Genomic DNA, 13,779 nt, shown 5'->3' on the forward strand with positions numbered 1-13,779 from the left:
TTGTAAACAAAGGATATAGCATAAACATAATTTATATGGATATGAAAAGGTTGTCAGAGTGTTGTCCTGTTAGCAGACCAAACAGGGTGAGAGGTTGACAGACTGTATGTGAGTATGGCTGTAACCCACTATTCCTTACTTTAGTCCACCAAAAGTTCACACAGTGCATACCTGGTTGTCTCCAGTAGTAACAAAACTATCTTGAAATCTTTTATTGAAACTGCCGTGTATAAACCGTGATTACACGATTTAACGTTGGAATTATCAAACATAAACCTGTACATGAGTTCGCTGTGGACGCCATCTTCTGGGGAGAAGCGGGAATTCATTTGGCGCGAGTGAACATCGGTTGTATACTCGTTATTGCGGTGCATTATGGGATTTATTATGTTTAGGGATTCATTGAGTAAAGAACAGTCTTTAACCAAACTTTAATGAAATGGTACAAGATAGACATTAACAGAATAACTCAATGAGATCATGTGGACATCAAGGTTTTAAAAGCAACACATTGTTTAATGTGTAAACACTAAAATGTAGTTTTACATTTAATATGTTCATTTTCTAACAGAAAAGTATGTCAACACAGACAAACAAGGTGCTTACTGGGCCATGTGGCTGGGTGGGGGGCAATTTTAACAGGATTGCCCCTAATGTTGCAGCCGTCATAAAATCTCGTATTGCTAGCTAGCCACATCTGTATTAGCACAGGTTGTTCATGTTTATTTTTTAGCAGTAACCTAGAGATAAAATGTAAGTTTAAATTCACAGTCATCTAAACTTTAGACAGCAGAAGAAAATACTGTACATCCAAAAAGTAACTTTCACGATCTCCCCTAAGTGTATGGGGTGATTTCATACACATACGCCTATATCTGGGTCAATGTTTAAAAGTACCACTCTGAATGTGAACTTTTATGTGTAATGACTGCCTTCAGTTGTCCATAAATAAAGAAAAGGGGTGACAGAGAGCATGGGAAACTAGTGAGGGAAAATATTAGTTACCCTCTGGGTCTGTCTGTTTTGTCCCATTGTCTAAAGTTATTACAAATTAGTCATGCATTACTCAAACATTCCTTAGCTCAGAGATATGAGACCCTGAAATTAATCACTAATTAAAACAATTTAAATATTTGTATTTATTTTATACATTGTACTGTATATGTGCATGTGTGAGAACTGTTTCTACTCTCTAACTCAAAACAGATATTTATGGAGCATACTGTAATAATTAGCTAAACCTGCAAGTTTCCTAGCTATTGAAAAGCTCACAAGCCGTGAAGAGGTCTGTTACTTAGGAGTAAAATCCAACAGTAAAACGTTCATTTGTCATCAGCAGCTTTCATTGGGCACAATGAATGATGAGAGTAGTTGTGTTCACAGACATTTTAATTCCCATCCGTCACATCATTCTCAGCTTCTGCGCTTCTTCGGTATCAGAGGTGGAGGGGTGTGATGTGGCAATGAATCTGCCAACTTATCAGGCTGTGGAAGATGGGGAAAATTTTTCACATTTATTCTATCAGTAATGTTTTAGGCTGTATTTATTAATTAGAAACTGTGGTAAACAATGACGTTATTTGTTTTGAGGATCATTAGCTTGTCTTAAAGGGGACATTGGATGCAAAATTCACTTTTAAATGGTGTTTGCATATAAGTGTGTCTTAGCAGTGTGTGGACACAACCACCCTACACTGATTAAAAAATGCATTCACTCCTTTTTTTAATCACTGAAAAACCTAATCAGTCTCAATTATCAAGCCGTTTTAATTTTCTGAGCAGAATGACGTCATAACGCTCAAGCCCCGCCCACGCCTGCTGACAAAGTGAATATAAGAGTCTTCATTTTCTCCTGACATCAGAGCCACTGAGGATGCAGTGGATTAGTTTTGTTTTTGATAGTAATGTGACACCAAATACCAAAAATGGAAGAGAGGGGTGGAATGAGCAGAGATCATTATCATTTAAAGAGACATGCACTGAAATGGCTCGCTGTAAACAGAGCTGTTTTTGACAAGGTAAAAAGTGTAGTGTTCGGGCCAATCAGACACACAATTGTTCATTCAATTTACTAAATCAATTATTCATTAAATTAACAAATAATCACAGACCCCCTCACTCAATCCACAACACTGGCTGCTGGGACGTCTCCGATGGCCCACCAGGCCCCTGGTTACCATGGCAACCAGGATACCTCGGCCAGATCAGATAAACTTTATGACCTACAAGTATGTAGAGAGAATCTTCCCCTACTTAATTCTCTCTAAAACAAAAACATACTGCTATAGGAAATGGCTGCTTTTATTCATTCACAGACAAACCTATCTTTGATCATCCTATCCTATCAAGCCCCAGTTCATTGTGTATAGTATTACTGCCTTGTATTTTGTGTTTTTCATTGCGTTTGTTATGATAGATCTCTAGTGTAGTATAACTCACCTATGCCATGTTTGGTCTCTTTGAATTCGTATTTTGATGATCTTAAAGATGGTGTATGTTATATGTTGATACCTATGCAACATATTGGTGTTTTAAGAATCCTTAGTAGTTTTTGCATCAATGCCCAATTGAATTACAAGATTGTTTTAAAGAGTTGTAAACTTTCCCTCCAAAAGTGAAAGTCACCATTGGCTCTTTGACCTTCTGGAGGTGTAGCCTCCAGAGATCTTAAAGGCATCACACAAGTGATCCCCCTCTCTCTTCTTCCTCTTCTGCTAAATCTTCTGATTGCTGCCCGTGTGGACTCGGCATGCCCGGCAGGCCCGACAGGCCCCGACATATACAGCTGTGACTCTCGACCACAAACAGTCAGACTAATAACACTGAAGTTAATTTTCACGCAACCCTGGAATTCATTCTCACGTAAACCTTCTTCTGCTTTTTTTTTTGTTTTCTTCACTCGTCTCACATGAGTGACTCGCCTCAGTTGGTGGTTGTTTCAGAACCTAAGAGGATGAGGAGGATGAGCTAAAACTCTTCGGGACTTCTCTAAGTTGCGCCGGGCCTTGCGGCCTTGTCTTTCCATTCCCCAAAGACCACAGGATTTCAGCTGGGTCTCTCTCTCTCAGCTTTTGGTTCTTTTTCACTTTCCACCTGGGAAACCAGTCACCCAATCACCACAGAGCCAGAACATCTTTGGAGTTCATCACTCTTCAAAACCCAAAAGAACGTGATCACGAATCCAAACCTTGAAACCATCAAGACTTTCATCTTAGACTGCATTCGGACGCTCGTTTTAACGACCAAGGCAATGCAAGTATCGTACATTTAACTAAACAAAACAGAGATTAAGCTGTAGACGGCACTGATGGTTTCACTCAGGTGGTTAACTGACTCTTTTCATAGCTACGTTTTCTTGTCTCTCTAATTGCTTCTCACTTGCCCTTTTCCCATGTATGAGTAATTGTGTGTTTGTTTGTTTAGATTAGTTATGAGTTATTCCTTAGTTAATAAAACTCTTGTGCACAAATTACATGAGTTTTGATTCTGATTCTGCCTTGTAAATGAATGTCCCTTTACCATTCCGATTCAAGCTACGTGCTCTAATGCAATAGTACTTTAAGAAAGTTATTTTCTGTGGCCAAGAAAAAAACATTTCTTAGAGTTGATATGAAAATATACTGAATGTTTGCTGGACGAACAGATTAGTGAATTTAATTCTGCTACAGTTACCACTGGCAGCTGATATAAATAATTGTAATTAATCACATAATATACATTTCCCCCTTTGAGATAATTCGCAACAAAAGGGTGTTGTTTTACACAACCAATGAGGAATTTTAAACAAAGTATGTTGCAGACATTTCATGAAGACACTAAAGAATCATACCAACTTGTGGAAAATAGGCATCCAATATCCCCTTTAAATACAAAACAACCAGAAATTCAACAACTGCAGTCTTGCCTGTTGTAACTGGAAAATCCAGCTTTGATAGTCCTCAGGATAAGTGCAGGAGACAAGCAGAGGCTCCATCAGTTCACCTGAAAAACACATCACTCAAGATCAACATAAGATTACAAGAGTTTAGAAAACACACTTGACGTTGTGTGAAGTTGGTACTGTCAGAACGGTGCACAGAAGAAGCGACATGATTCATAGTTTCCATATTTTTGATTATAAAAAAGATTTTTAAAGGTCATTTACAAGATATTTCTACAGTATAACTTGAGTACTGCCATTTCGAATGAACTGCCTGCAGTTTCAGCAAAATTCAAGTGATAAGAGGAACACGCTGACAAGCCAGTTCAAGCGTGTTTATCATCACATGGCTATATTCTGAAGCTGAGTCACAAGCATCTGCATGACTAGCACAGATCACTTGATTTCTGACTCTTATCTTCAAACATAAAATGTATCCAACTTTGGCTTGCTTGGGGTGTACATAAAAGATCAATATATTATAACATATAGTATTCCCTAATTTACTAATGAGATAAACAGCACAATCAATGCTCAGCGGGTTGGTGATAAACAATGGTGAGTAATTTCTTAGGTTCTCATGACAGTTCACAGTGGAATGACTGATATGACAGATAAACATAGCACAGATATGTGATTAAAGAAGGCAGAGACCATTACCACATCCTTCACTGTAGTGCAGCGTGCGATATGAGAATGCTACCACAATGTGATGGTATAAAGCTAAATGTGCTGACCAAAACAGAACACCAATTTTTATCTGTCTCACTATAAAGGTCTGTGGTTAGAATTACTGGCTCCATACATTCTCATTTGACATTATACATATTAATTTATATATAAATTACAGGTTAAGTCCAAGTGGTCCGTTGCAGTAATACAGAAATTAAATACTAATATGCAAATAAGCTTTCAGTCACTTGCTAATTGCAATTAAATGAAAATGTATAAGTTCATTTTTTTGTTAAATGCAGTTACCTGAACTTTAGAGTGTTTTTTTGGTGTTCTAAAAATTTTCATTTCCGAATTTACTAGTACATTTCACGAATAATTACACAGAATCTGCAAGTAACACATTAAATTAAACTTTAATAATTGAAGTAGCATTGTCTTGTAAAACACACCAATTTTTTTTTGTGTCACTTACACCTTTGAAAAATCATATTTTACAGTGTACATCTTTAAATGTTATTTCATAATTATTTCTATTGTCTTTGAAATATGAGATCTCGGACCACAAAACTTGTCTTAAGTAGCACGGGTATATTTGTAGCAATAGCCTAAAATGCATTGTATGGGTCAAACTTATCAATTTTAGTACTGTGCCAAAAATCATTAGGATTTTAAGTAAAGATCGTGTTCCATGAAGATGTTTTGTAAATTTCCTTCCGTAAATATATCAAAACTTAATTTTAAGACCTTCATTTAGACAACTTTGAAGGTGATTTTCTCAATATTTAGATTTTTTTTTTTAACCCTCATATTACAGCCAAATATTGTCCTATCCTAACAAACCATATGTCACTGAAATGCTTTTTTATCCAGCCTTTAGATGATGTACAAATCTCAATTTAAAAAAAAATTGACCCTTATGGTTTTGTGGTCCAGGGTCACATAAGTGTACTGCGAAATGTACTGAATGCATTTTTAAACTAAAATATACTGTAATGTCAGTTAAGGTAAAACTTCTTTGTCTAAATACATTTCACATTGATTGTTAAAATTAACTATGTTATATCAGAAAACACACTAGTTTAAATAATAATCAAGTACTTTACATGTGCATTAGTATGTTAGTCAACACAAACATCAAACTTTTTTAAAGCTCAACAAAACATTAAAAGATAATGATTGAAAATATGCTTTAAAGTTAAACGTTTAAATTTGACATTATTTCAAAGTGCACTTTTTGTAAGCGTTACAGAATATTATCTGCATATTATCAGTTTTTTAAAGAATATCCTTTTAAGATTTGAAGTGCACTAGAAGTACACAATTTAACACAGTTCTTTTAACAAGGGTCACTTTGCAATAATATGTGACCGTAGACCACAAAACCAGTCATAAGGGTAATTTTTTTAAAACTGAGATTAAAGCACCATCTGAAAGCTGATATTTAGATGTATGGTTTGTTGTAATATGACCATTTTTGGCCGAGATACAGCTATTTGAAAATCTGGAATCTGACTGTGCAAAAAAATCTAAATATTGAGAAAATTGCCTTTAAAATGGTCCAAATTAAGTTTTTAGCAATGCATATTACTAATCAAAAATTATTAATATATATTAATATATATAGTTTTAATATATTTACAGTAGGAAATTCACAAAATATCTTTATGAAACATGATCTTTACTTAATATCTTAATGATTAAAAGAAAAATCAATAATTTTTACCCATACCATGTATTGTTGGCTATTGCTACAAATATTCCCATGCTACTTATGAGTGATTTTGTGTTCCAGCATCACATAAAAGAGTAAAATAGCTCAGAAACGTACATACCTGTAACCTCAAACTCCAGTCTGCCAGGTAATGCAGATCTTTCCATGGCTTTAATGCTCTTTAATGGCAGACGACCCTTCAGTATAAAACAATACAACTCAGTTAACGCTGTGATGTTGTATAAATATTGTTTACTGTCACTTTAATTGAATCAGATAATCAAATACTAATGATTCTGGCCAGAAGGTCTTTCATGAAGATGTTTTGAAATTCACTTGATAAAGGAACATTACCCACATATTTTGTTTTTAAAGGAACAGTATGTTTAAACCTCACTGTCAGCACTTTGTGACTTTTTAACTAAGTTTACTTTTCAATCAAACAGGGTTCACCAACTGAAGTTGCCAAATACATTTCAATGGCTCACATATTGCTGATAATGCAGTTTTCTGCAGAGCTCATTGTTGAGTCAGCAAAATCAGCTTACCTCATATTTCACGCGTACACGATGACAGTCGAGAGACAGAATGAGGAGGTCACTTGGGAAGAGCACAAGCAAACGCTCCTGAGCTCCCTGCAAAAGCCGGTCCTGTTGTTTGAAAGAGGTCTGTTACTATTGTGAATTACACAGACACCCCTCTCTATATAGTCTATAGCCTTACCTGTATGCATACGTTGCTGATGTGCACCAGTGAAAGGTATCTCGGATAGCCCATGTGCTGAATAGGCATCCCCTCCCATTGCAAGATGGGAGACCGCAGTAAGTACCTTTTAAGCTCCTCCCTCTTCCAGTTTTCATCACATGGCACCTGGAAAGTGATAAAATGTATGAGGAATGATAGAGTTCCTTCTTTGTGCAAAAATAACCAATGTTTATTTGAACAAAATGGCAATACATTTTATATAGAACATATATTTCAAGACCGAAAGACTGAATAAGATCTACCAGGTATGAGAGAGCGCTATGGGACGGGCTCAGCTGTTGCCTTAGGGATTTGTATCTCCTGTCCTCGATGTTCTCCATCCATGTTTTTGTTTCAGCAGCAGTAGCACAAACGAAGATCTTTGAGTCCACCATAGGCCCTAGAGTATATCGGTAAATATAGGTATAGTATTGTGTACCTCAAAATGTTCGTATTCAGGTTTAATTAGGTGATTTAAGTTTTTTAGGGCCTCTTACCACTGATCTCAAACATATGTGGAGAACTGGGGTCCTGCTGTGAGATCAGATGCACCTCGATGGCTGAGAGAGGAAGAATGCCCTGTGACGAAATTATGTCAGTTTAGAGTGAAAAGCTCATGAAATTAAAGGATTAGTTCACTTCCAGAATAGAAATTTCCTGATAATTTACTCACCCCATGACATCCTCAATCAGAAAGAAATTAAGGTTTTTGAGAAAAACATTCCAGGATTTTTCAATGATGGTTTAAGGTCCAAACAGTACTTTTAATGCAGTTTCAAAGGGCTCTACACAATCTCAGCCAAAGAATCTTGGTCATTTTCTAAAAAAATATAGGTAACACTTCATTTTGATAGTCCACTTTAGACATTCCACTAACAGTAAGTGTCTTTGCAACTGCATGACAACTAGTCATTGGAGTATTAGTAGACTGTGTGCCTAATATCTTCACTCTTCTAAATTTGCAAGTATATGTCAACTTATTCTACTAACCCTAAACCTAACCTAACAGTCTGCTCTGAGAGTTAGTAGACATGTACACTGTAAAAAACAATTTGTTGAGTCAACTTAAAATAATTTGTAACCTGGCTGCCTTAAAATTTTAGTTCAGTCAACTCAAAAAAAGTTTATTCAACTTGAAATGTTAAATTATACTAAGTGACAACTTAGATATTTGAGTTGAATCAACTTAAAATTTTAAGGCAGCTGGGTTACTTACCCATCTGTTAAGTTTAGCAAACACAAATATCTAAGTTGTTACTTAGTACAACTTAACATTTCAAGTTGACTAAACTTATTTTAGTTGACTAAACTTAAAATTTTAAGGCAGCAGGGTAACAAATTATTTTTAACTGACTCAACAAATTGTGTTTTTTATTTTTTACAGTGTAGTTGAAAAATTAATGAGAATTAGTTGACATGTAGTTGCAAAATTACTTATAGTTAGTAGAATGTCTAAAGTGGACTATCAAAATAAAGTGTAACCAAAATATAAATTGATATACTTTTTAACCACAAATGCTCTTTTTGCACTATGAGCAAACACGTATTCATGCATTGCATTATCACATTGAAAAAGTCAAGCACGGTTAGTTTTTCGTGCTTTGGTTCAAAAGGTAACGTTAGGGTAGAATGAAAAACTCTCATTTTCTCCTCCAATTTCAAAATCATCCAACATTGTTGTTCTACCGTTTTTTGTAAAGGGCATTTGACTTTCTTGCACATTTCCTTTTTAAACACTGGGTCCGTACTTCCACCTACGTCACACGTGCATGATTACGTAATGGGTGAGGTCGAGATACTGCAAGACGAGCATTTGTGGTTAAAAAGTACATAACTTACAATTTTTTTAGAAAACGACCAATTGTTTTGCTAGATAAGACTCTCGGTTAGGATCATGTAGAGCCCTTTGAAGCTACACTGAAACTGCAATTTGGACCTTCAACCCACTGATCCCCATTGAAGTCCACTATATGGAGAAAAATCCTGGAATGTTTTTCTCAAAAACCTTAATTTCTTTATGAATGAAGACAGAAAGACATGAACATCTTTGATGACATAGGGGTGAGTAAATTATCAGGAAAGTTTTATTCTGAAAGTGAACTAATCCTATAAATATTTGCTAATACATATAAAAAGAGTCTTACCTCATAAATAAAATCTTTATTAAGGTTGTCCAAAGCGAGGATTAACAAATGGAAGGAAAATAAAACCAGATATCTTTCACTCATGGCCTGCAGACAGAAATCAAAATGCATGCAAATTACACTTACTCAAAAAGTTGGACATAATGCTTTAAAAAAATATATTAATTTGACTCCAAACATTGAGTAAAATCATCTTTTTCAGTATTTAGTGGCAGTTTGGCACATGAATGGTTTGAAGCAGTTTTGTTGAACTGTTACCTTTGTGTATCCACTGTGTAAATACACTGAAGATGAGTGGATAATGTCGCCATAGGTGTGTGCTTCCTGTCCTTCCCATTCTCTGATAGGCTGAGTGTATATCCTATGATGGAGCCCTTTTTTTGTCCAGCCCCAAAGCACCAGCTGACAAATGCAAAAAAACAACTTTATGTTGTGTGAAGAGCATGTGATAAATACACAAATGGATTATTGATTATTTATTTTATTTTAAGATGATAAAGACATACTTTTGAATTATTGTGTTTTGTTGTGTCCTTCACAGTTACAGGGACAGGATCTGGGTCCTTACACAAAACACAGATGTAGAAATGCAGATAAAGTTGATGAAACTCTTATTCAGTGCAGACATTGTTAATCTAGAAGTATTTTAACACTTTGTGCTATAAACACATAGCACGTATGTGCTTTCTTTTGTTTTCTGTCTCTTTATTAATGTCTTTTGTGGAAATGTAGCTACGCCCTTTACCACTTCCTGTTTACTGGCTTACCTCCTGCTTCAGGTGCCTCACCGAGGGACAGTGATGAGGGCCTTCATCTGTGCCGTTCCTTGTGGAAATTTGGAGCCTGGTTTCAGAAAGACTCCAGAGCCTAAAACAGCAGATGGCTAAACTGTCAAATCACTTTATCTTGCAGCATAACAGATGAGGATTTAAGAAATGGAATGCGAATTGTTGTGCTCTGCAGCTCTGCACTGAGTGGTACAGAATTAGTGGGACAGAATTGTGGCTGTTGCAAATGCAAATGTTAATGCACTTTAAGGTTAAGCTTGCTAGAAAAAGAATTGTGTTCTTTCTTGTAGAAAAGATATTTAACATGGACATAACATGGAACAATGATTTATGATTGTTGTTCTCCATTTATATGTATTTTATTTAATCATTCATTTATTTTATTAACCATTAATACATTTTCTATATGTGACCCTGGACCATAAAACCAGTCTTAAGTAGCATGTTTATATTTGTAGCAACAGCCAAAAATACAATGTATAGGTCAAAATGATTTATTTTTTTTTTATGCCAAAAATCATTAGGATATTAAGATAATGTTCTGTGAAGATATTTTGTAAATTTCCCTCTGTAAATGTATCAAAATGTAATTTTTGATTTAGTAAAATGCATAGCTAAGAACTTCATTTGGACAACTTCAGAGGCGATTTTCTCAATATTTAGAATTTTTTGCACCCTCAGATTCCAGATTTTCAAATAGTTGTATCTCGGCCAAAAATGTTCATATCCCAACAAACCATACATCGATATAAAGCTTATTTATCAGCTTTCAGATGATGTTTAAATCTCAGTTTTAAAAAAATGACCCTTATGACTGGTTTTGTGGTCCATGGTCACATATTATTGCAAAATGACCCTTGGCCCCATCTTGGCCACAATTGTCTGGCCAACAAAAGCCTATTTATGAAGCTTTTAGATGATGTGTAAATCTCAATTTCAAAAATGTACCTTTATGTCTGGTTTTGTGGTCCAGGGTCACATATTTACTTCATGTGGTAAAATGTAAGTGTAAAGGCAATTCAGAGAATTGTTTCTAAACACATTATAATGATAGACATGTATTGCTGAAAACAGTAGACTGTGAACTCTGCAGTACTGAATTGTGAACTTAGACCGTTAAACAGTTTTTCACCATTTTTGTGTTCAGGATTTTTTGGCCAGGCCTGAAAACATGTCTCGATGACTCACTGGAACCACTTCACCCGCTCAATCACAAGTGACTGTCTTACTGTTAGTTACTACATCCTGCAGTTTGTTAGCTCGCTATGGCTTTGTTGTAAATAGTTACCTGGTTGCCATAACTTACAAACAGCTTGGTGGTCTCGCTATTTAAATGTATTTGGCAGTTGAGAGACACGGCAGATTTCCCACGAGTGGGCGTGGTTTCAGCGCCAACAGCAGACACGCCCCCAGCGTTTGAGATCAGAGCATACTGCTTATTTTTTCAAGATTTTGATAACTTGCTTCTGCGTTTTTTTAAGAATTCAAATTTGGCTGGGTGGTTAATAACACATTTTCTGTAGTGTGACAAACTCAGAACACATATTTAATATTCCTTTACACAGACTTAAATGTGACAACCTCGCTTATCTTTATTTTAGCATGTGTATATGTGTATAGTTTTCCCTTAGTAAAAATAAACATGGAGTTCATCCTAATCTAGTGTAGGAAACCATTCGGATGCCACATATGACAAGCTATCAACCTATAGTCAGCCTGAAGTCATTGTTTTTATTACAAATTCTTGAACAGTGCAGGTTAACAAACACTTTGCATACGACTTGTTAACTAAATGTTGCATATTTCATCCCCAGACCCTCTGTTCCCGCTGTTTTTACCCATGCTGCTTTCTGGGGAAGTGCCCAGACATAAGCAGCTTACTGTGGGTGGTGAATGACAAGCAGACGCCCGCCATCTGACCCTCAATGTACCCTCTTTTAAACTACACTTTTCACTAAACACTTTAACAGGTATATTGCAAGAGCACTGCCCACATAATGAGCGATTTAACTTTATTATTATTACTCTAAACAGACAGTGTTTTCACCCCTAATGCAAAATGTGCATATTAACGACCTTTCCGCAGATTGGCCGTTGTCTGATCCCCGTTTTTCTGCTAGTTTGGCCACATAAAGCTTATGAGCTCTGATTAACTCCCACTCTAATCCCTACAGTCACCTAATGAGAGGATTGAGGCTTCCAGCTCGGAGTAAGACACCAGACTGCTCAAACACACTTTGGCTCCTTTAATTAGCAATACTAGTTGCATTAGTTCTGCCTCATTTGTTGTATGAGAGGCTCTAATGAGATCTGTAGCTGCAAGTCTGCTGCCCATCCACGGTTAACAGCACCATTGTGAGGGGTATAAAACAACTCAAACAGACACAAGAACTCAAGATGTTTCACACACTTACATCAGATACATTTCAGACGAACAGAATTGCACCAGAACAACCTGATGCTGAAAAAAAAGTGTCTTTAGCTAAAAAATGCCTTGGTTGAAACAGAAACTGTCTCGTGGTTTCTTACAATAAAGACCATTATTCTTAATATATATATCTATATATATATATATACATGCAGCGGCCAGCCACTTCTATTTAAAAATCCACATGATTATGAACAACTAACCTACTCATTTCTTTTAAAACCCTTTGTGGTTTTTGAAATGTTATCAAGCATTACCTAACACTGAAAGGAGGAAGTTCTTCGACTAAGTATATTCTGACTGCCTAAAAGCCTGGTTTCCAACAAAGCTGCATTTGCAAAGAAACAATCGTATGGCATTCAAACTCTTACCCTGCATTGTTGATTTCCAGGAGTTCGATCTCATCTGGGCCCACTTCATCAGTCCCTGTATGTCTCTGGGTCACACTGCAGCATCCCATAGCTTGGTTACACCTTACCTCTCCTTTCCACAAACGTGTCTCCAATGGCTTCTCCTCGAAAACTACACACTGAGGGCCATCTGGTCACCCCCACACGCCCCACACCCCGGCAGACTATAAGCAGGGTTCAAGATTGAGATGCACAGAAGCCTAAAAGAAGTGTCTTGCAGACACTTACAAAGTCGAGCGAACGAAGAAGAGCAAGAAACTTGCATGAAACTTTCAAACACAGCAGTTACACACAAATACCGCTCTATTTCTTCCTGTTGGTATCAGCGGTGACGCAGCAGCGGCCAACTCAACTTCCTCACTTCACACAGTTTCATTTGAGAGTGAGCAGAGGCACTGAACGTTTTGTTTTCGACTTTGATTTTACACATGGGGGACCTGAGCGGCATCAATAAAGCAAATCCCACTTAAGATGATTACACCTCACGAAGGCAACACACAAAAGTAGGAAAATAGTAGTCACAACAAAAAAAGCCACAGGTGAGTCAAACACATGTGTGTTTACTGGTAGTGAAGAGTGTGTTAGCGTGCACAGAGGTCTAATCTGGTGTTTGTTTTGTCGCATGTGCAACAGATGGAGGAAGAAGGAGGGTCCTGTGGGTGAAAAACCACAGACAACTGGGTGATCGTCTGAACGCCACTCAAAAAGATCAGTCAAAATCACGTTAAAACTTCAAAGAGAAGCTGTGGTAATTAGGTTGAAAAACAATGTATGCTAATGAGCAGAAGCATCATGGTTGATTCTTCGTGAGATTAAAAAAACAATTAAAAAATGTTCTATTCTTGTAATTTAGTGTGCCACAAAAAACTCAGGTTTAAATGTATAAATGTTTTTGTGAACTTTATATTCAGCAAAGGAAAAAAAATGCATATTATGTTCATATACAAAATATTAAGCAGC

The 13,779-nt window shown here is 36.4% G+C and overlaps 1 protein-coding gene across 1 annotated transcript; it reads right to left on the reverse strand.

Moving 5' to 3' along the window:
• Nucleotides 1–412: 412 nt before the first annotated feature.
• On the reverse strand, nucleotides 413–13,108 carry LOC127155244 (uncharacterized). Its single transcript, XM_051097351.1, has 12 exons — nucleotides 12,781–13,108; nucleotides 9,961–10,060; nucleotides 9,700–9,756; nucleotides 9,452–9,595; nucleotides 9,194–9,280; nucleotides 7,547–7,628; nucleotides 7,313–7,449; nucleotides 7,029–7,175; nucleotides 6,854–6,955; nucleotides 6,427–6,502; nucleotides 3,905–3,981; nucleotides 413–1,485 (listed from the first exon to the last, which is right to left on the reverse strand). Exons 1-12 carry the CDS (start codon nucleotides 12,867–12,869, stop codon nucleotides 1,414–1,416), a joined length of 1,170 nt encoding a protein of 389 aa, XP_050953308.1. The 5' UTR covers nucleotides 12,870–13,108; the 3' UTR covers nucleotides 413–1,413.
• Between the last annotated feature and the right edge of the window lie 671 nt (nucleotides 13,109–13,779).

Source organism: Labeo rohita, chromosome 23 (genome assembly GCF_022985175.1).
Source record: "Labeo rohita strain BAU-BD-2019 chromosome 23, IGBB_LRoh.1.0, whole genome shotgun sequence".
Lineage (NCBI taxonomy): Eukaryota > Metazoa > Chordata > Actinopteri > Cypriniformes > Cyprinidae > Labeo > Labeo rohita.